The 24,093-nt window shown below is 32.2% G+C and overlaps 1 protein-coding gene across 5 annotated transcripts in view; it reads left to right on the forward strand.

Annotated features, from left to right (window-relative positions):
• Positions 1 to 14,500: 14,500 nt before the first annotated feature.
• Positions 14,501 to 24,093, forward strand: part of LOC132749608 (cys-loop ligand-gated ion channel-like) — a 110,893-nt gene continuing 101,300 nt past the window's right edge. For 2 of the 5 annotated variants that reach the window (XM_060739437.1, XM_060739439.1), the window contains exons 1-2: positions 14,501 to 14,854; positions 21,263 to 22,808. In XM_060739437.1, the coding sequence (XP_060595420.1) occupies positions 22,551 to 22,808 (258 nt within the window). In that variant the 5' untranslated portion in view covers positions 14,501 to 14,854; positions 21,263 to 22,550. The remainder of the gene's footprint in view (positions 14,855 to 21,262; positions 22,809 to 24,093) is intronic. The other 3 variants (XM_060739440.1, XM_060739442.1, XM_060739441.1) reach the window with 2 other exon arrangements.

A 24,093-nucleotide genomic window follows, 5' to 3' on the forward strand; every position in this document is an offset into this window, starting at 1 on the left:
ACGGGACAAATATTCTGGGAAAGAATATTAGCCCAATGACAGAATATCAACCCGATTAAAATATCACCACCTCCTGACTTATCATTGAGATATTCTCAGTAAAGGATTTCCCCCCCTTTTTTTTTTATCTCAATTCATATTTTATACATCTGTACTACACATGTCTCTCATTATTTTACACCCGCAACAAACACTCACCATTCATTCATTTACCATTTATTCAAAACATCTTTTTATATACGTTTTTATATGACTGGTGAGGTAAAGAGTTTATACAAACTGCCAGGAGCAACAGATATAAAATAACTGTACGCTGAAAAATGATAATTACACTACATCCCAGACAACGTTTCGCTGTACTCGATGTAAAAAAATAATCAACTGATAAAACCGTTTTCAGACAGTATCCTGTTCTAGGAAAGGCATCATTCTGGTAAGTGTATTTCTCTAACAGATCTAGAAACATAACGGGAGAGGTAATTCTGAAATTGTTCAGAATTTTTTTTGAAATATGGTATTACTTCAATTTTGTCAGCCATGATAGAATATTAAGCCGATGGATAAATATCAATGCGGATACAAAATATCAACACGAAACAGAATATCCACCGAAGGACTCATAGCGGAAATAGAACATCACCACAGTGACACAATATTTGTCCGATGTAAGAATTTTAAACTGTGGCTAAATAACTCTTATTGAAAGGCTATATGAGTTATTGTCATTGAACTTAGTGTCTTTATATATGTCATAAAGGACAAGTCATTACTTATTATGCACATTTTAAAGATATACTCTGCTCAAATTTGATATTTGGAAATATTGATAAATGCTACACAGTCTCTGTGTAAATATAGAATAAACATATTTTGACTTTACACTTAGTAAATATGTCGTTTAAAATTCTACACACTATATGTGGTTACAATATGAATGCACTGTGTCATTAAAAAACCTGGCAGTTTTTTTTAAGAAAAGACCAACTTTACTCGACCTGTAACATGGAACACAGCTTCGTCTTCAATGTCGTTCTGATCACAGAATATGCAAAAACGATTCTTTTCGTATTGACTTGTTTAAATTTTCAAAGAATGTGAAGACAACCTTAATATTGTAAAATAACATCTTATATTGGAAGGCAAAATATCCATGTACAATATCGACAATCCGGTGTTTAAAAAATATTATAATACTGCACGTTTGTAACGTCGCTTTTCATTGGATAATCGTGACGCTTATATAGTTTTATATACACGGCTGCTGTCGACTCATGAAGAAATCTTACTTTTTTCTCTAAAAAATGATGTTTGCTGTATTATTAATTCGTTATAAAGATTGTTGACAGGTTATATGGCCGTATATAAACGATATAATATATAAATATCAAGATCCCTTGGAAAGTCGAGACTGTCATATGTGACTGTCCAAGGGATCTTGAGAAAAAGGTCACATATGGCAGGGAGTCTCTTAATACAGACTCATAGAAAATTAAAATTTAAATACCATCTATATGTCTATATATCATTGTAACTTAACATATATACTGTATAACTGTGTGAAGGAATAATATCTAACCAATTGCAAATACACATAGGTACTTTAAATATTTGATGTAAATAAAATAAGAATCCCTGTAAAGCAAATATAATAGTATGTATATCATATAAAATTTAATTTTATTTTTTGTATTAGTTTAATATTGAATCATTATGGTACAAAATAAATTTGAATTTGATGCATTCAAATCCTTAAAATAAATATCATACTTTTAAAAACATATCCATATTAGTCTGGTATCAACATTTTTCCGTATTATCCATGCAGCCATAGAAAGGTAAAATAAAATAAAAATCTGCCTAAAAAATCTTCCGTTGGCACTCCATACTTTTTTCAAACACAAGTCTTAATCCAGTTTACTCAGTTCATTATGTTCATTTCACCTGTGACCTCAATTTGTTAACACACATCGATTGCATCAGACGCTACGGACACTCCAGACGCTACGTCACTTGACACCTGCATATATACATGTAATCAGAGGTGTGTAGAGTTTGATTGAAGAGTACTGACTACTGGATTATAATTGGACTTAATTATTTTGTCTCTCTGGGTGTTAAAACAAGTATTATTTAAAAAAGGTGTGAAAGTCGTTTAAATCAGACAAAGCAATGCATAGGGACCAGATAATTAGGGTCGCTTGTCACATATGACAGGGAGTCGTTTAATTCAGACCATTTATATAGGAAAATTCATTTGGAGGACTGAAACAAGGTCGGATAAGACAGGGAGTCGTTGAAATCAGGGGGTCGCTAAGGCAGTCTCGACAGTCTTGTACTAGTATTTCATAATTAACATAAATAGAGCCTATTAAAAGAGTATAAATTCAATACTGAATTCATTGAACGAGTTGATTAAAGTAATGTTTTGCGAGCCCTTGGCAAGCATAATATTATTCTATTCAACGAGTTCAATAAATTTTGTATCATTGAAATTACACGAATGTAACATTCTATTTATCACATATCCAAAATGAAGAGTAAAAATAATTGTATGCCCGGCCGTGCAATGCAATTTTACGGAGTAGCAAAATCGGCAGGGGTATGTGATAAATATCATTAAGATTCTACACGTTTATTAGAAATACTGGACATCAATTTATGAATATAAAAACATAGATCAACAAGACAAATAGACGTCAACAAAGTATAGATGCCGGCAATATCGCCATTCATAACCTTCAGACATGATTTATGAATCTCATCCTTAACCTTGAAGCATCACGTACATGGGTGACACAAGGTTCACATCGTCTCGTTTATGTGCAAGCGGCAAACAAATATTACGATAAATACGGGAGATAATTTAGCACCGGTCGAATAAAGGCACATTTTGAATTACCTCTCTTTAATCAAAAACTACATTTTAGAATATATGTAATTACATCTTTTAACGCATGACAAAGTCACAGTCTGGACAAGAATAATTACATTCAACCTTAAGTGAGACCATGACCTTTTAGTTATTTGAATGGGCCTTAGACGTGAACGTCTTGATGTGGCAGACAATTTCAATGCAAAACAGTTACAGTCGGGACACAAATGTGTGTACCTCAAAATTCTAGTTGTAATAATGTAAACCTTTAAACTGTAAATGTAACATCGACCTTTGAGTTAGGGACATGGGTCAAAGATGCAACACACAATCTCGATGTAGTGGACGTTTGTCCTAAGTAAACTTAAAATCCTTCAATGCATGACAAAGTTAAGTCCGAAAACGAATGTTGTGTTAGTGGAAATCACATACAGACGCACAGACAGACGGTACGATTTTAATATGCCGCCCTTCTGGGGCCCTTCAGAATTTGCATTAAACCTGTATATGATCATTTAATATTTATGTATAAAACATTATTACAATCCATTGTCTAATAAAAAGTTATAATAAGAAACAAGAGAGCAATTTTGGCCCTCAATCAATCATCTATTTAGATAGTTCAAATAAACATGATTATTTTGACAGTGTGTAGGGGTTGGTGCATTAAAAGAATACATTTGTTGAATTGATAACTTTCATATAATTTTTACGTAACTGATTCTACACAAAGTATATTTACACTGTACAAAACTTTTAAATGGTGAAGTTTTCATTTTCAGCTCTAGTGGCAATCTTGTTCTGGAAATCGGAAACATTTGAGCAATTATTTTAGAGGGCCACCCAAAGACCATTTACATAGTGTCATAAAAATCGACCAAATAGTTAAGGAGATTTTGTTTAAAAGAGTTTTATTGTTTTTAGCTCTGGCAGCTATTTTAGTCAACAGATCGGAACCTTTTAAGCAATCATTATGGAAAACTATACAAAGATCGTTCCTGTACAGTTTCTACAGTTTTATCAAAATCTACCCGATAGTCAAGGAGAAGATGCGGTTAACTTTTTACTCTTTTTCTAGATCTGGCAGTCATTTTATTCAGCTGGTACAATTTTAGCACTTTTCATTACTAAGGAGTTTGATAAAGATTTCTAGGGCACCTAAGAGATAATTGACTTTTCAATTTTAGCAGGGTAATCTCTTTAAGCAGACCGGAACCATTTGAGCAATTACTATAGGCGACAACCCATGAACAATCCTTATTTAGTTTATCAAAATCTACCCAAAAGTGAAGGATGAAGTGTCTATTGAAGTTTTGTTTTCAAGCTCCGGAGATCAATTTGCTCGGCCGGCCATTTGAGCAATTTTTCTAGAAAACTATACAAGGATAATTCTTGCAGTGTATTTATCGAAATTAACGAACTAATTAAGGGGTAGTTTTTTTTAAATTTTAGCTTGTTCTTCAGACCGAAACAATTTTAGCAATATTAGTAAAGGACTGTCCAATGATCAGTTCTGCAGAGTTTCATAAACAGTTCAGTGGGTAGTTGTGGATTTAACACTTTCTTTTCTTTTTTTAGCACTGGTGGCGATCTTGCTTAACAGACCGGAAAACTATGTGCGAGTTTAATGTCAAGGTCCATCTGAGGATCATTCCTGTTTGGTTTTATCAAAGTCTACCCAAAAGATATGGATATGTCATTTAAAGTCATTTTTTTACTTTTAGCTCTGACGACCATTTTGTTATTTCTGTAGAGTTTCATCACAATCTATTTATCAATTAAGGATATGATGTCACTTACCACCTTTTTTTCTATTTTAGCACCGGCAACCATGTTGTTAAAAGAAAACCGGAAGCATTTGAGCAATATTTATAAAGGCCAATCTAAGAATTATTCCTGTATATGATAATCTGTTGAACTCTTCTGTGGACCGGTAATCAGCTAAGGGACTTAAAGTGGGATGGGTTAACATGGGCTCTTAAATCCAAGTCAAGTACAAATCTCATTATTTTATTTTGACAAGAATGTAACTTATTTTTTAAAGACTGTGTCAAGCTATCATACCAAAACAGAGCATACGTAATCATAGTGACACTGAATAAGAGACATAACCAAAAAAGTTTCTTGGTATGCTGAGTAAGAATCTCTTTCTTGCGGTAAAGAAATTTTAACCGAGAGTTGGCCTTCTTAAGAATATTTCATTGCTGACCGGACTATTTTTTGTACGAAATCTGCTGTGGTCATTATTTTTTTCAACAGGTATAGGTCTTAAATTTGGTTTGCAAATCATGGTCATGGAACTTCATAATTAGGTAATAACGCTTTTTTGGTTTAGTCTATTATGTTTTGTTTAGGGGGTGAGTTGTCATACACAAATTTACAATTTATATGCAATTAATATTTGCAATGATTTTTATTATTTGCCGGGTTGCACAGGTGCAAACCCGAGTTATAGTATGGTGAATGTTGGGCGACGGGCGGGCGGCCGGGGAAAAAAAACTTTCGTAACAGTTTTCACAGCAGCTCCTTATCACAGCCTCTTGATATTTGGCAAACATCATAAACATGTGGTCTCATAATGTAGAATTCGATTTCAGGTCTGTCGCTCATCCACTTCCTGTTTGCCGACTTAGTTAAATTTTCAACATTAATGGTCAATAGTAGGAAATTTTCGTAACAGTTTTCTCTGCAACTACTTATCACAGCCTCTTGATATTTTGCATACAGCATTAACATGAGGTCCCATAATGTGGGATTTGATTTCAGGTATGTCGCTCATCCACTTCCTGTTTGCCGACTTAGTTAAATTTTCGACATGTATGGTAAATGGTTGGAAATTTTCGTAACAGTTTTCTCAGCAGCTACTTATCACAGCATCTTGATATTTGGCAAACATCATTAACATGGTCCCTTATGTAGGATACGATTTCAGGTCTGTCAATCATCTACTTCTTGTTTGCCGATTTCGTTAAATTTTCAACATTAATGGTCAATAGTAGGAAATTTTCGTAACAGTTTTCTCTGCAACTACTTATCACAGCCTCTTGATATTTGGCATACAGCATTCGATTTCAGGTCTGTCGCTCATCCACTTCCTGTTTGCCGACTTAGTAAAATTTTCGACATGTATGGTAAATGGTTGGACATTTTCGTAACAGTTTTCTCAGCAGCTACTTATCACAGCCTTTTGATATTTGGCATACATCATTAACACGTGGTCCCATAATGTAGGATACATTCTAGTGTGGGATTTGATTTCATGTCTGTCGCTCATCCACTTCCTGTTTGCCAATTTAGTTAAATTTTCAACATTTATGGTCAATGGTAGGAAATTTTTGTAACAGTTTTCTCAGCAACTACTTATTACAGCCTTTTGATATTTGGTATACAGCATTAACACATGGTCCTATACCATGCATGGGATCTCATTTCAGGTATGTCGCTCATCTGCCAACTTAGTTAAATTTTCAACATTTATGGTCAATGGTAGGAAATTTTTGTAACAGTTTTCTCAGCAACTACTTATCGCAGCCGTTTGATATTTGGTATACAGAATAAACACATGGTCCCATACCGTGGGATATCATTTAAGGTCTGTCGCTCATCAACTTCCTGTTTGCCAACTTAGTTTAATCTTCGACATTAATGATCAGTGGTAGAAAATTTTAGTAACAATTCACAGCCTCATATTTTATATACATATGCAACCCGGCCTTTTCTGTCTTTGACCCATTTTTTAAAATTCTTCTGGGATTGTTTTATGAAATTATTTAAATTGTTATATGTCCGATTAAAGGCATAATTCTAATGACTATGAAATTAGTTCACACCTTCATGTATATTGATTGAACACGTGATGGTTTCAGCCAATGAAAAAACACCAAAGTATTCGGACAAAGAAAAAAATTGGAAATAGTAAATCGAAAATCGCTAATCTTTGTGTAGCAAATAAACTTTGAATTGCTAGTATACAATTTACATAATATTTTCGTCAGAAGAAACTGTCCGAGGAGGACCAGGCAATTTCGAATCCTAAAATGGCTGCCGTTACAGTACCACGTGATTATCCCAAGCACAACCGCGAATTATAAATGAAGCTAACCTGGATAGGAAATACCTTTTATATTTATGTGTAATAAATATTGACAAACTGCATCTTTTGGGGTTTATTAAATCAATCGATAACAAATAATGATGTTTTTTCGTTATTGTTTGTGCTTGCTATTTTAATATTATGATACATTTATTTCATTCCATGAAAATGTTTGAAGATATAAAATATCTGATGACATGTTTGTTTATTTTACAATTAATTTACACCTTTCATGCAGCAAGCCTAAAAAGTCATCACAGATGTTAGTATGAAATCGTACCTATATTCCATACGAAGGTATGTAATATTTTTCTTGTTATATTTGTATTTACAGTGACCTCTTCCCAGGGGTCCAACAGTTATCCCAACCGTGCTCTTCATATTACTAGAAGCTTGTTGCATACCACGTTTAAATACATTATAATAATATTCATAACACTATGTCCCAACTGCTCACACTTATGACACACGTCATCTTTTGGTGACATTATCTTTACGTGTGGAATGCAATTTTTCCATACATTTTTGAATGATGACACTCCGAGCTTCCGTACATCTGTCTCCTCACATGCCTGACAATAATGACTGTGTAAAGAAGCCTTTGTAAGGTTCGACGGGAGAAGAATAGGGGCTTCCCTGTCACGGCCCCTGGGTGCTGCTGGCATAGCAAACCATTTATATCTGCATACCATAAAATCCAGTATACACAAAACCGTATCTCATTGTAACCGAGGGCATGCCATGATGGTGTGTTTTTTTCCCACTGTTACCGTGGGAACGTGGTATTGCGCCATTGGTAGTAAAGTGATCAAGAAGGTTTCGGAGAGCTTTTGATCCGATATCATTTACATACATGAATGCCTTCTTACAGATAGGTTTACCATGAAAAGTGTATCTAAAACGTGTCCGTTTCCGGCGTTTCCCTTTAAGAGTTTCGTCAGTAGCAATTTGATGTACACTACCAGTAATGAATATCTCTGCATAAATATGACAGTAACACAACGACTAAATACCAAATTTTTAAAAATAAATATAATATAATGTTTGTTTTTTACCTCAAATTCGTCCATTTCCTCAAACAATTCATATACAGCCAATACTTTATAAATCTCCGCACCTAAACTAGTATGGCGACGAAAAAATCGCTGTCATTAGCCGCTCTCCTTTTCCCGAAGTTTTTGACGTTACGCCCGAGTGCCCTTTTCTCGTGGCGGCGGTCATATATGAGTAAATTATGAAACCATAAGTACAAAAAGAACTAGTAATATCCAGTTTGAGGTTTACCTCGCACGAACAGACAGACAAACGTTCCTATTTCTATATTCACGGGGACATACAAAGACATGAATCATGGCAGACTATATTTTTATGTTACAATAAAATGAAGGCAATAATAGATTACCTTGACTTGATGCCTTGTTGTTTGGTTCTGACAAATGCCTCAACTGATAAAACCGTTTTCAGACAGTATCCTGTTCTAGGAAAGGCATCATTCTGGTAAGTGTATTTCTCTAACAGATCTAGAAACATAACGGGAGAGGTAATTCTGAAATTGTTCAGAAATTTTTTTGAAATATGGTATTACTTCCATTTTGTCAGCCATGATAGAATATTAAGCCGATGGATAAATATCAATGCGGATACAAAATATCAACACGAAACAGAATATCCACCGAAGGACTCAAAGCGGAAATAGAACATCACCACAGTGACACAATATCTGTCCGATGTAAGAATATTAAACTGTGGCTAAATAACTCTTATTAAAAGGCTATATGAGTTATTGTCATTGAACTTAGTGTCTTTATATATGTCATAAAGGACAAGTCATTACTTATTATGCACATTTTAAAGATATACTATGCTGAAATTTGATATTTGGAAATATTGATAAATGCTACACAGTCTGTGTGTATATATAGAATAAACATATTTTGACTTCACACTAAGTAAATATGTTGTTTAAAATTCTACACACTAAATGTGGTCACAATATGAATGCACTGTGTCATTAAAAAACCTGGCAGTTTTTTTTAAGAAAAGACCAACTTTACTCGAACTGTAACATGGAACACAGCTTCGTCTTCAATGTCGTTCTGATCACAGAATATGCAAAAACGATTCTTTTCGTATTGACTTGTTTAAATTTTCAAAGAGTGTGAAGACAACCTTAATTTTGTAAAATAACATCTTATATTGGAAGGCAAAATATCCATGTACAATATCGACAATCCGGTGTTTAAAAAATATTATAATACTGCACGTTTGTAACGTCGCTTTTCATTGGATAATCGTGACGCTTATATAGTTTTATATACACGGCTGCTGTCGACTCATGAAGAAATCTTACTTTTTTCTCTAAAAAATGATGTTTGCTGTATTATAAATTCGTTATAAAGATTGTTGACAGGTTATATGGCCGTATATAAACGATATAATATATAAATATCAAGATCCCTTGGAAAGTCGAGACTGTCATATGTGACTTTCCAGGGGATCTTGAGAAAAAGGTCACATATGGCAGGGAGTCTCTTAATACAGACTCATAGAAAATTAAAATTTAAATACCATCTATCTGTCTATATATCATTGTAACTTAACATATATACTGTATAACTGTGTGAAGGAATAATATCTAACCAATTGCAAATACACATAGGTACTTTAAATACATGTATTTGATGTAAATAAAATAAGAATCCCTGTAAAGCAAATATAATAGTATGTATATCATATAAAATTTAATTTTATTTTTTGTATTAGTTTAATATTGAATCATTATGGTACAAAATAATTTTGAATTTGATGCATTCAAATCCTTAAAATAAATATCATACTTTTAAAAACATATCCATATTAGTCTGGTATCAACATTTTTCCGTATTATCCATGCAGCCATAGAAAGGTAAAATAAAATAAAAATCTGCCTAAAAAATCTTCCGTTGGCACTCCATAATTTTTTCAAACACAAGTCTTAATCCAGTTTACTCAGTTCATTATGTTCATTTCACCTGTGACCTCAATTTGTTAACACACATCGATTGCATCAGACGCTACGGACACTCCAGACGCTACGTCACTTGACACCTGCATATATACATGTAATCAGAGGTGTGTAGAGTTTGATTGAAGAGTACTGACTACTGGATTATAATTGGACTTAATTCTTTTGTCTCTCTGGGTGTTAAAACAGGTATTATTTACCTGATTAACGGACAATTAAAAGGTGTGAAAGTCGTTTAAATCAGACAAAGCAATGCATAGGGACCAGATAATTAGGGTCGCTTGTCACATATGACAGGGAGTCGTTTAATTCAGACCATTTATATAGGAAAATTCATTGGGAGGACTGAAACAAGGTCGGATAAGACAGGGAGTCGTTGAAATCAGGGGGTCGCTAAGGCAGTCTCGACTGTACTAGTATTTCATAATTAACATAAATAGAACATATTAAAAGAGTATAAATTCAATACTGAATTCATTGAACGAGTTGATTAAAGTAATGTTTTGCGAGCCCTTGGCAAGCATAATATTATTCTATTCAACGAGTTCAATAAATTTTGTATCATTGAAATTACACGAATGTAACATTCTATTTATCACATATCCAAAATGAAGAGTAAAAATAATTGTATGCCCGGCCGTGCAATGCAATTTTACGGAGTAGCAAAATCGGCAGGGGGTATGTGATAAATATCATTAAGATTCTACACGTTGATTAGAAATACTGGACATCAATTTATGAATATAAAAACATAGATCAACAAGACAAATAGACGTCAACAAAGTATAGATGCCGGCAATATCGCCATTCATAACCTTCAGACATGATTTATGAATCCCATCCTTAACCTTGAGGCATCACATGCACGGGGGAGGAAGTGTTACACGAAGGATGGAGTTCTTATGATAACTTGTTTGGAGTTCTTATGATAACTGTCACGGAGTTCCAGGAAAACGTTACGGATTTCTGTGGAAAACTTTTCTATATACTTTGAGAACTCGCGTAAATAATGGTTATTTTTAACTTTAAATGGGGAGTTTGAGGTGCTAAATTTAACTTTGATAATTAAGCTTGCCCTACATATTGTATTTTGTTTCAGAAAAAATCTTTGAGTCCATATTTTGTCGCCTTTTTTAAAAAAATCTGGTAGTTTTGAGAAAAATTACCAAATTACTTGCTAATTCGTACATATTGACCTTTTCATTTGTGATCTTTTTCGTTGCTATACATAATCACCTAATTATTATGGAGAGTTGCAAACATAAAGCCAAGGCTAATAAATTTATACCCGATTTTTCAAATGTTACGGAGTTCTTGCGATAACTCAAAATATGTCCTGGAGTTCTTATGATAACTTTTGTTACTGCCAGTATGTTTTTGTGCTTAATCACGGCACGTTTAAGCGTATTTTATTAGTCAATAAGTGTGTAAATCATTATGAAGCATAATACGCTTATCATTTGCACAAAAATTTGGTTATATAACGTTGGTTTTTGATCGTGTTTTTCAGTTCAATAGATATTTTTCTTACCTCCGTTTCTTGTGTTTTTTTGTGTTTGTTTTGGTCTTTTTGTGTGTGTGTGTTTTTTATTTTATTGGAATGACTGTAAACATACTTGATGTAGAGCATTTACTTACAGGATAAAAAGACGCTTTGAATTTAATACTCAAGCCTGATTTCGTCATATACTAGTATACATTATTCCTGGCAGTTTTAGAGAACATTTCGAACAATTTCTAAAAGGTATCAGTTTTTTTGTCATAGAAACGTATAAAGTCTTCAATAAGATATGTGAGTCACCGTAAGGTTCATGCCGTTTATCGACCCTGTTCCTTTCTCTATTAAATCCAATGTAGCATCACATGACGTACAACAATCTCCATATTTCGGAAAATTACTGCATACATTTTTCTTTTCAAAGTTGGAGTCCTAGTTGTGGAAATTTTGCAACAACTTTTGCTGTAACTGATTTACAAAAATATATTGTCGAACTTCTTTCGCTCGAACCCGTAGGGCACGTGCAAATCTGTCGAAGAGATCGGTAGTAATCGGTTGATTTTTTATGCATAAAAAGATCATACATTTCGGGTGCATGGGTGTGAAGGGTATCCCGGTTACATACGATACAGGGTATATTATGATACAATTTACTTAGCCGCTTTTGAGCCCAACTACTTATTGTCTGCTTCAGAAAGGCGGTTGCTTAAAACATGTAACTGAGAAAAATGGTAAGTTTTAAACAATTTTTCCTTGGCGGTTTAAGCCATGTTACTGCTGAATACAGGTGACCGCTGATTCAGGTTTTCCTGAAGATTTTTGTTTGTTTGTTTCATTTTACACCTTTTCCCAACAGTATTTCAGTCATATGGGCGGGTAGTTTCCTAACCATCGTTCCTGGAGAGTTACACCAGTACTAGGCTACCTTCCTCCGTGCTAAACTACCAAAGCATCTCCCGGGATCGAACCACGTCAAAGAGGTAACTGGATCAAACCCCTCGACCACGGAGGCGGTCGTTCCTGAAGATAGCTTAGCACCTGTTTATCCTATATAGACTGTGCACCAAAGCAGTTTCATGTCTTCTCCAGATATATTGAATGATCGTGTTTTAATTTTGCCACATGGCCTCAATGTTGCATTTGCGGAAACTTATGACATAAAACTTTTGTTGACGAACAGTATACACAGAAACATTAAGTGCATTCGTTGGGTTTTATAATGTCAATATGATTTCGCACAAATTTAATTAGGAACTAAAACCGATCAAAACCAACGTTATATAACCAAATTTTTGTGCAACTGATAAGCGTACTATGCTTCATAATGATTTATACACTTATTGACTAATAAAATACGCTTAATGTGCCGTAATTAAGCACAAGAAACACACTGGCAGTAACAAAAGTTATCATAAGAACTCCGGGACATATTTGAGTTATCACAAGAACTCCGTAACATTAGAAAAATCGGGTATACATTTATTAGCCCGGGCTTTATGTTTGCAACTCTCCGCTATAATTAGGTGATTATGTATAGCAACGAAGAAGATCACAAATGAAAAGGTCAATATGTACGAATTAGCAAGTAATTTGGTAACTTTTCTCAAAACAACCAGATTTTTTTTTAAACGGCGACGAAATATGGACTCAAAGATTTTTTCTGAAACATAAGTCAATATGTAGGGCAAGCTTAATTATCAAAGTTTAATTTAGCACCTCAAACTCCCCATTTAAAGTTAAAAATAACCATTATTTACGCGAGTTCTCCAAGTATATAGAAAAGTTTTCCACAGAAATCCGTAACGTTTTCCAGGAACTCCGTGACAGTTATCATAAGAACTCCAAACAAGTTATCATAAGAACTCCATCCTTCGTGTAACACTTCCTCCCCCGTGACATGGGTGACACAAGGTTCACATCGTCTCGTTTACGTGCAAGCGGCAAACAAATATTACGATAAATACGGGAGATAATTTAGCACCGGTCGAATAAAGGCACATTTTGAATTACCTCTCTTTATTCAAAAACTACATTTTGATAATATGTTATTGTATATATCACCACAATTTAAGTATATTAAATAAATTATACAAAATGGTTGGTGCAAAAGTTAAAGCAAAAGTTTAGTAATTGTATATTTTATCAATATAATTTTCAATGATAGCAAAGAAAGTTGCGTACATAAGATTTAAAATCACCTTTACTAAATAATTTTAATATATTAGTATTTGGAACATTTTCACTGTTCATACTAAAATATCATCATGGTTATTCAGTCTTAATTGATTTTTTTACAATTATTATTTGTGTATTACAAGTTAAAAAAAAGATAAAATCAAATAGCTTTCTAACAATTGTAAATATACCATTTTAAACAACAACAACAACAAAACATCATATCTGACGTTGCAATGTTCAATTTTAACAGTGATAATCAGTTAATAAATAACTAATATAGTATATCATTTTAAAAATCAAACCACTATACAAATCAATTAATATACTAGTCAATTAAACTTATTTAAAAAAGGTTAATATAATCAATTTATTAGAAACAGCTAAACTTGGTTTATGTAATTACCTCAATAGGACAACCTCAACTTGGTTTATATATTTACTTCAATAGGACAAGCTAAACTTGATTAAAATAATTACCTCAATATGACCAGCTAAACTTGGTTAATATTTACATCAATAGGCCAACTAAACTTGGTCTAAATAATTACCTCAATATGACCAGCTTAACTTGGTTTTTATAATTACCTTAATAGAACCAGCTAAACTTGGTTTTTGTAATTACCTCAATAGAACTAGCTAAACCTTTTTGTTTATAGGATTGTGTGCTATTTAAAACAATATGTCTTTGAGATATTGACGTACATAGAACAGTTATAGCATTTAACTCCCTTGTTATCATTATATGCTGAAAGGTATCGGCATTTCTCCAACGTTGAAAATAAGATATTAATTAAATACGTGGCTCAGAATTTGGCTGCAACTCAGGAAAATAGAAACGTCTCGCACTGACATAGATCATGGGATCGATAGAAGTGAACCGAGTGTTTGTACAGGTAAACACGATATAAACCAAACAATTCCGAGTGTACCTCTTCAGCACGTGCTGTATACTGTAGTATTTCAATCAATGGAATTTTACATTTTTTACAAGAATTATGTGATTGATGTGTATTGCTTCATGTAGGTCCGGAGTAAAAACAAATGTGTAAATACAGGAATGAGATACGTGAAATTACTTTCAAAAACATTTCTTGCGTTTGTTGTGAATTAAATAGAAACCAGAATCATTTTACATCATACCAGCTCAATACAAAAAATAAGAAATCGTCATGGAGTACAGTTTCTATGTACTGTAATTAAGCTTGGCAGGTAAGTAAACAATTTGAATGTAAGTCGTATAGTGAGTGATTGTACAGTGTTATATGTAAAGTTTGTATCAGTGTAAGATCCCGTTGTTTTTGAGTAAAGTAAATAGGACATTTTCATATTTCAGAAAATGAGACCATCATTTAAGAGTCCCTTTAACTTAGAATACACATCTTCTGTTCAACGTCACCTATTATCATAAAACATATTCACCTAATTGTTTAATCATAATTTAACAAACAACTGTTTCATTATCTTTTAACCAGTTCATTATCATTTAACATACATCAATTACATCCTTTGTTTATTATCCTTTAACAAATATCATTCGCCCGCTATTTCATTATCATTTGACTAGTTTATTATCCTTAAACATATATCATGAGCCTACTTTTTTATTATGATTTAACAAATATTATTCACTCAAAGTGAATTATCGTTGAATATACTTCAGTTACATATTTGTTCATAATCATATAACAAACAATTATAATCTACTGAATTATTATCATTTTTAAGCATAAATTATCATTTTATCATACATCACTCATGCATATTGTCTTTAACATTCATCGGTGATCATCTTCTGGTAATATATAGCAATCATCGTATGGTTTATTATTATTTTACAATTATGTATATTATCATATGATCATCAAATTAATTTTCCTTTAAAATGCATCAATCATCATCTGGTTAATCATCATTCAGCATACATCAATCATTATCTAGTTAATTGTTAAGCATTCATCAATCATTATCTGGTTAATTGATAAGCATGTATTAATCACTATCTGGTTAATCGTTAAGCATACATCAATCATTATCTATATAACCTTTAAGTATACATTAATCATTATCTGGTAAATCGTGAAGCATGCATTAATCATTATCTGGTCAATAGTAAAGCATGCATCAATCATTATCTGGTAAATCGTGAAGCATGCATCAATCATTATCTGGTTAATTGTTCAGCATGCACGCACCAATCATTATCTGGTCAATCGTTAAGCATACATCAATCATTTTCTGGTAAATCGTGAAGCATGCATCTATCATTATCTGGATAATCCTTACGCATGCATCAATCATTATCTGGTTAATTGTTAAGCATGCATCAATCATTATCTGGTTAATTGTAAAGCAAACATCAATCATTATCTGGTTAATCGTTAAGCATGCATCAATCATCATCTAGTTAATAGTTAAGCATGCATCAATCATTATCTGATTTATCGTTAAGCATACATCAATTATAATCTGGTTAATCGTTAAGCATGCATCAATCATTATCTGGTTAATTGTTAAGCATGCATCAATCATAATCTGGTTAATCGTTAAGCATACATCAATCATTATTTAGTTGATTGTTAAGCATGCATCAATCATTATCTGGTTAATCGTTAAGCATGCATCAATCATAATCTGGTCAATCGTTAAGCATACATCAATCATTATCTGGTTAATAGTTAAGCATACATCAATCATTATCTGGTTAATTGTTGAGCATACATCAATCATTATCTAGTTAAAAGTTAAGCATACATCAATCATTATCTGGTAAATCGTGAAGCATGCATCAATCATTATTTGGTTAATAGTTAGCATGCATCAATCATTACCTGGTTAATAGTTAAGCATACATCAATCATTATTTGGTTAATTGTTAAGCATACATCAATCATTATCTGGTCAATCGTTTAGCATACATCAATCATTATCTGGTTAATCGTTAAGCCTGCATCAATCATTATGTTGTCAATCGTTTAGCATACATCAATCATTATCTGGTTAATCCTTACGCATACATCAATCATTATCTGGTTAATCCTTACGCATGCATCAATCATTATCTGGTTAATCCTTACGCGTGCATCAAAATAATCGTTAAGCATACACCAATCATTATTTAGATAATCGTTGAGCCTGCATCAATCATAATCTGGTCAATCGTTAAGCATACATCAATCATTATCTAGATAACCTTTAAGTATACATTAATCATTATCTGGTTAATCGTTAAGCATGCATCAATCATTATCTATTTAATCGTTAAACATACATCAATTATTACCTTGATAATCGTTAAGCATTCATCAATTACCTACCAGATAATTATCACCTGTCACCTTCTGGTTCAAACATTTACATACATCGATCATCTTTTAGTTTTATTTCAAAAACCAAGTATAGCTGGTCCTATTGAACAAATACACACCAACCAAGTACACATATTTGTGTATTATCATTTGTCCTAGCATTCTTCAATCATCTGCTAGTTCTTAATCATTGAAAACCATTGAAAAAATCTATGACCTTCAAGTTTATTATCATCTGAAATAAATAAATCACCAACTGGTTTATTATAATTTAATATACATTTATTACTTTGTCTAAGATAGATCAATAATCTCCTAGTTTAGAGATAAACAGTAAGTATAGAGATAAAGCAGTAAGTATAGAGATATAGCAGTAACTGTAGAGATATAGCAGTAATTAAAGAGATATAAGAGTAACTGTAGAGATACCGCAGTAACTATAGAGATATTGCAGTAACTATAGAGATATAGCAGTAAGTATAGAGATATAGCAGTAAGTATAGAGATAGCGAAGTAACTATAGAGATATTGCAGTAAGTGTTGAATTATAGCAGTAACTGAAGAGATATTGCCGTTACTGTACAGATATCGCAGTTTTTGTAGAGATATAGCAGTTTTTGTAGAGATATAGCAGTTTTTGTAGAGATTAAGCAGTTACTTTAGAGATATAGCAGTTTCTATAGAGATATAGCAGTTAATATAGAGATATAGTAGTAACTAAAGATATAGCAGTAACTATAGAGAAATAGCAGTAACAATAGAGATATAGCAGTATATATAGAGATATAAAAGTTACTATAGAGATATAACAGTAACTATAGAGATAAAGCAGTAACTATAGAGATATAGCAGTAAGTATAGAGATATAGCAGTAACTATAGAGATATAGCAGTAATAATAGTGATATAGCAGTTGCTATAGAGATATAGCAGTAACTATAGAGATATAGCAGTAATTAGAGTAATATAGCAGTTGCTTTAGAGATATAGCAGTAACTGTAGAGATATAGCAGAAAGTATAGAGATACATCAGTAAGTATAGAGATATAGCAGTAAGTATAGAGATATAGAAGTTAGTATAGAGATATAGCAGTAAGTATACAGATATAGCAGTAAGTATACAGATATATCAGGATCTATACAGATATAGCAGTAAGTATACAGATATAGCAGTATCTATAGAGATAAAGCAGTAAATGTAGAGATATAACAGTACGTATTTAGATTAGTATAGAGATATAGCAGTAAGTAAAGAGATATAGCAGTAAGTATTGAGATATAGCAGTAATTAAAGAGATATAGCACTAAGTAGAGAGATATATAGCAGCACTGACTAAAGTGATATAGCAGTTACTCTAGAGATATAAAGATAGTATAGAGATAAAGCAATTACTTTAGAGATACAGCAGTAACTATAGAGATATAGCAGAACGTATAGAGATATAGCAGTAAGTATTGAGATATAGCAGTAAGCATAGAGATAAGGCAGTAAATATAGAGATATAGCAGTAGTTTATAGAGATATAGCAGTAAGTATAGAGATAAAGCAATAAGTAAGGAGATAAAGCAGTAAGTATAGAGATATAGCAGTAACTATAGTGATATAGCAGTTGCTTTACAGATATTGCAGTAACTATAGAGATATAGCAGTAATTATAGAGATAAAGAAGTAAGTATAGTGATATAGCAGTAACTATAGAGATATAGCAGTTAGTATAGAGATGTAGCAGTAACTATAGAGATATAGCAGTAACTCTAGAGATATAGCAATAAGTATGGATATATAGCAGTTAGTATAGAGATATAGCAGTAACTATAGTGATATAGCAGTTGCTTTACAGATATAGCAGTAACTATAGAGATATAGCAGTTGCTACAGAGATATAGCAGTAACTTTAGTGAAATAGCAGTTAGTATAGAGATAAAGAAGTAAGTATGGCGATATAGCAGTTAGTATAGAGATATAGCAGTAACTATAGTGATATAGCAGTTGCTACAGAGATATAGCAGTAACTATAGTGATATAGCAGTTGCTTTGGAGATATAGCAGTAACTATAGTGATATAGCAGTAATTATAGAGATAAAGAAGTAAGTATGGCGATATAGCAGTTACTATAGAGATATAGCAATAACTATAGTGATATAGCAGTTGCTATAGAGATATAGCAGTAACTATAGTGATAAAGCAGTTGCTTTAGAGATATAACAGTAACTATAGTGATATAGCAGTAATTATAGTGATAAAGAAGTAAGTATGGCGATATAGCAGTTAGTATAGAGATATAAGTAACTATAGTGATATAGTAGTTGCTATAGAGATATAGCAGTAACTGTAGAGATATAGTAGTTAGTATAGAGGTATAGCAGTTAGTATAGAGATATAGCAGTTAGTATAGAGATATAGCCGTAAGTAAAGAGATATAGCAGTATCTATAGTGATAGAGCAGTAACTGTAGAATTATAGTAGTTAGTATAGAGATATAGCAGTTACTATAGAGATATAGCAGTAACTGTAGAGTTATAGTAGTTAGTATAGAGATATAGCAGAAACTATAGTGATATAGCAGTTACTATAAAAATATAGCAGTAACTGTAGAGTTATAGTAGTTAGTATAGAGATATAGCAGTAACTATAGTGATATAGCAGTTACTATAAAAATATAGCAGTAACTGTAGAGTTATAGTAGTTAGTATAGAGATATAGCAGTATCTATAGTGATATAGCAGTTACTATAAAAATATAGCAGTAACTGTAGAGTTATAGTAGTTAGTATAGAGATATAGCAGTAACTATAGTGATATAGCAGTTACTATAAAAATATAGCAGTAACTATAGAGTTATAGCAGTTAGTATAGAGATATAGCAGTAAGTATAGAAATAAAGCAGTAAATATGGAGATATAGCAGTAAGTATAGAGATATAACAGAAAGTATAGATATATAACAGTTAGTATAGAGATATATCAGTAACTATAGAGATATAGCAGTAACTATAAAAATATAGCAGTAAGTATAGAGATATAGCAGTAACTATAGTGATATAGCAGTTACTATAGCGATATAGCAGTAAGTATAGAGATATAGCAGTTAGTATAGAGATATAGCAGTTAGTATAGAGATATAGCAGTAAGTATTGATATATAGCAGTTCGTATAGAGATAAAGCAGTAATTATAGAGATATAGCAGTAATTAAAGAGATATAGCAGTAACTATAGACATATGGAGCAGTTACTGTAGAGATATAGTAGAAACTATAGAGATATAGCAGTAACTATAGATATATAGCAGTAACTATAGAGATATAGCAGTAACTATAGAATATAGCAGTAAGTATTATGATATAGCAGTATCTATAAATATATAGCGTAAGTATAGAGATATAGCAGTAAAAATAGAGATATAGCAGTAATTATAAAGATAGAGCAGTAAGTAGAAAGATATAGCAGTAAGTATAGAAATACAACAGTAAGTATAAAGATATAGCAGTATATACGTCCAATTTTTACATCTTTAAATAGTGTATATAGTGACAGTTGTAACTTTTCAACGTAACTAACCTAAGCTGCTATAAACGGTAACAATGACGTCTTTATGGTTTAAAGATAGGCAACATAAAAATCTATGTTATATAAAATTCTATTTTGATGTCAGATAATAGCATATAACGCTTTACCTCTAGCACGTGCCAGCTTTCCTGTGTTTAAAGTAAAAGTTTTTGGAGAAAAACAAAACAAGACAATATGTATCTAACGAAACATTTTTTATTTCAAATCAAGGACGATGATTCAAATATTGATAATTTATGTATTTCTTAGAACCCAACGCATGGTTTGTTTTATGTTGTTTCGCACATTGTAAAGATATTGGCATATTCCGCATTTACTGTGATATATTGATAATCTCAGGGCTCATATAAACAAAGATAATTAAAGACACTAACTCGAGTGATTGGGAACAGCTGAAACTATATTGTCTGCTATATAGATGTATACTTTTCTGATAACGAAAGTCCCAAGTTATCTTTCCTTATGTTATATTTTAGTTAAGAAGTGATTTTTAGACAGTATTTTGCATTAGGCTTGTGTAATCTAAACAGTATATCATAGTGTCAAGTAAATCATGTTCAAAATCCAACAACAACGTTTTATGAACTAGTATGAACTAAATCAATAATCAAGTTATATGAACTTTGTCATTAACCATGCTATAAAGTCTAAATCACGATGTATGAACTAAGTAAAATGAAACGTTTTATAAACTTTTCACATGCATGTTATATCAACTAAATCAACTGATATTTATCTGTTTCAGATGTGAAGTGCCCATAATGGTTCAGCATTGTGCTATACATCAATTGTGAAGTGTACATCAAGTGTGAAGTGTACATCAAGTGTAGTGTACATCAAGTGTAGTGTACATCAAGTGTGAAGTAACTTTGATCGCTATCATCAGACAGACACATTTTACATCAATATATCACGATACATGCTATAGCTAATTGTTACATCTTTAACATCATTATATCACGATACATGCTAAACGTTACATCTTTTACATCATTATATCACGATAAAAACTAATCGTGACATCTTCACATTATTATATCACGATATCGGCTGAACGTAACATTTTTACATGATTATATCACGATACATGCTAAACGTGACACCTTTTACATCAATATATCACGATAAAAACAAATCGTGACATCTTCACATTATTATATCACGATATAGGCTGAAAGTGATATCTTTTACATCAATACAGCGCGATACAAGCTAAACTTGACACCGTTTACATCAATATATCACGATACATGCCAAAAGTTACAACTTCACATCATTATATTATTCATGATACTGGCTGAACGTGACATATCACTAAGATCATTTTGAATGAGTTCACTCTAACAGAATGTGTTCACAATAGTTTGATAAGCTATATATGTAAAACATGATGATTCTATAACACCTATAATCCTGTGTAGGCAGTTCACTTAAAGGCACATCTATATAGCACCGACTCATATTTTATCAATTACACATAATTATATGTATCATCTTTTTTTTTTCTTGATTATCATTTGAATCAAACCATTTAATTTGATATTATTTAACATTTATAATATTGTATATTAGTACAAGGAACGTGAGTTCTAAATAAACTTATAAAGGTGAAGCACTAGAAAACATTTTATAGATCAGATTGTTGGTTCATCTAGAAAATCTAGGATAATATTTATATCGTTATGTTAGACGTGTAGACAATAACATAAAAATCGCTCGAGCAGGTGAGAAATATTTACAAATATATACGAACTTTCAGTAATACAACTACTATGTTTTTGATCAATTTTCTACAGAAGAATTCACGTTCATCTACAGAGAGTAAAACAATTCTTCATGTTTGTGTTCAATGGAAATAATATACAGCTATTAATCATCAGATCAGAGTGTCTGCCTACATTGTTTATACAATTAAATTCTGCTATTTTTTTTGTGTGTGTTACTATAAGAAGTGATATACTGATAGTATATTTATAAAGTTATATAAATGTATTATGAACAAAACAGTGATTTTCTGATATAAAACATGCGCAATGCGAGCTTCGTACATGGTTCGCAGTTTCTGGATTATAACGAATAAAATGACAACGGCCATTGCGTACAGTTTTATGGCCATGGACAAACGTCAACGTAATGAAGTATCGGAAGTGAACAGGCGCTCGAGCAATAACTCAGAGAAATATTTAAACCCAGGGTATGACAATACCAGTGAAAGCGGAATGTCAAGGTCATTGAAAAGACGTCCAAGAAAGAGGTCATCCTCAAGCACTCGATCAAAAAAAGATTCGAGGGTAAGTGGTTGAACAAGATTTCTATTTCTGTATACCTCAATATGAAGCAATATGACGTTCTAATTACACGTCTTCTGACTTCATTTTCTGTAAATTGGAATCATAATTTAAGGCACTATGGCCTCGCTATGACTTTGATGGTCTATATTTTTGTATTGTATGCAACGTCATTAAACGTGAAGTAATCATTAAATCGTATGTCCCGTGACGTCAGACAAAAGAAATCATGAGATTTTGCAAATGAGATTTGTCTTACAAAACTATTACTGACAATTTAAGCATAGTTAACCTACTACAACGTTATTATTGTCCTTACGAATTAAAGCACGAGGATATATACATATTCCATTTCGATGAGTAACGCTGGTTTATCATGTGTTTATACACCATACTTTTATATTATAACAAGAAATATAAGCATGGAATATAAATGTATATTAAAAAATAATAAATGACAATGTTACAATAGATACAAGAACCACTTACAAATGAAATTAAAACAGCAGTCGAACATATACAGGTAAGTTCAATACTGATTTTATTGAACGAGTTGAATAAAGTTATATTATGCGAGGCGAGCATATTATTTTATTCAACAAGTTCAATAAATTTAGTATTGGACTTACACGAATATAATATTCTATTTATCACATATCCAGAATAAAGAGTGTTAAAAATGAAAAAGAATCATTTTTAAATGACGCTCCTATAATGTAGCGTTAACATTTAACGCGACTTTACACAATATTTGTATAACGCAAATGACGTCACGTCAAAATATATGCACGACCGTGCAATATCGTTTTTACGGAGTCACAAAATCGGCACTGGTATGTGATAAAAAGAGTAACTGTCAATGCTGGCGGAGGCTATGCAAAATAAAAGAGAAAACCCTAGGGTTCATATGAAGACAATATGTTAATGATCATGAAGCATGTTTTACCTATAAGAGTTTAATGGTTTAAGAATCAAATCCAATTGAAATGTTTCAGTAAAGCTTGTTAAATCTACAATCTGGCCCAGCCTCTCACGGTAGATATGTTATGTTAAATCAGGGGAATAAATTATTGGAGGCAGTTTATATTCTCGTCAGACAAAGCTAAGTTCGCTGTTGCAACAATGATTGCATTTTCCCATAAAATGCCCACACATTTGTGTTTTAGTACTTTTATGGAAAAGAATTCAAGAAATTGATTAATTTCTACATATTTTTGACAGTTTTTGTCAATCTCATCGAACTATATTTTGCTACGCGTATGCATGTACATGTAATGAACAACGGCAT

This window comes from Ruditapes philippinarum, unplaced genomic scaffold (genome assembly GCF_026571515.1).
Source record: "Ruditapes philippinarum isolate M1 unplaced genomic scaffold, ASM2657151v2 ctg4743_1_1_1_1, whole genome shotgun sequence".
Lineage (NCBI taxonomy): Eukaryota > Metazoa > Mollusca > Bivalvia > Venerida > Veneridae > Ruditapes > Ruditapes philippinarum.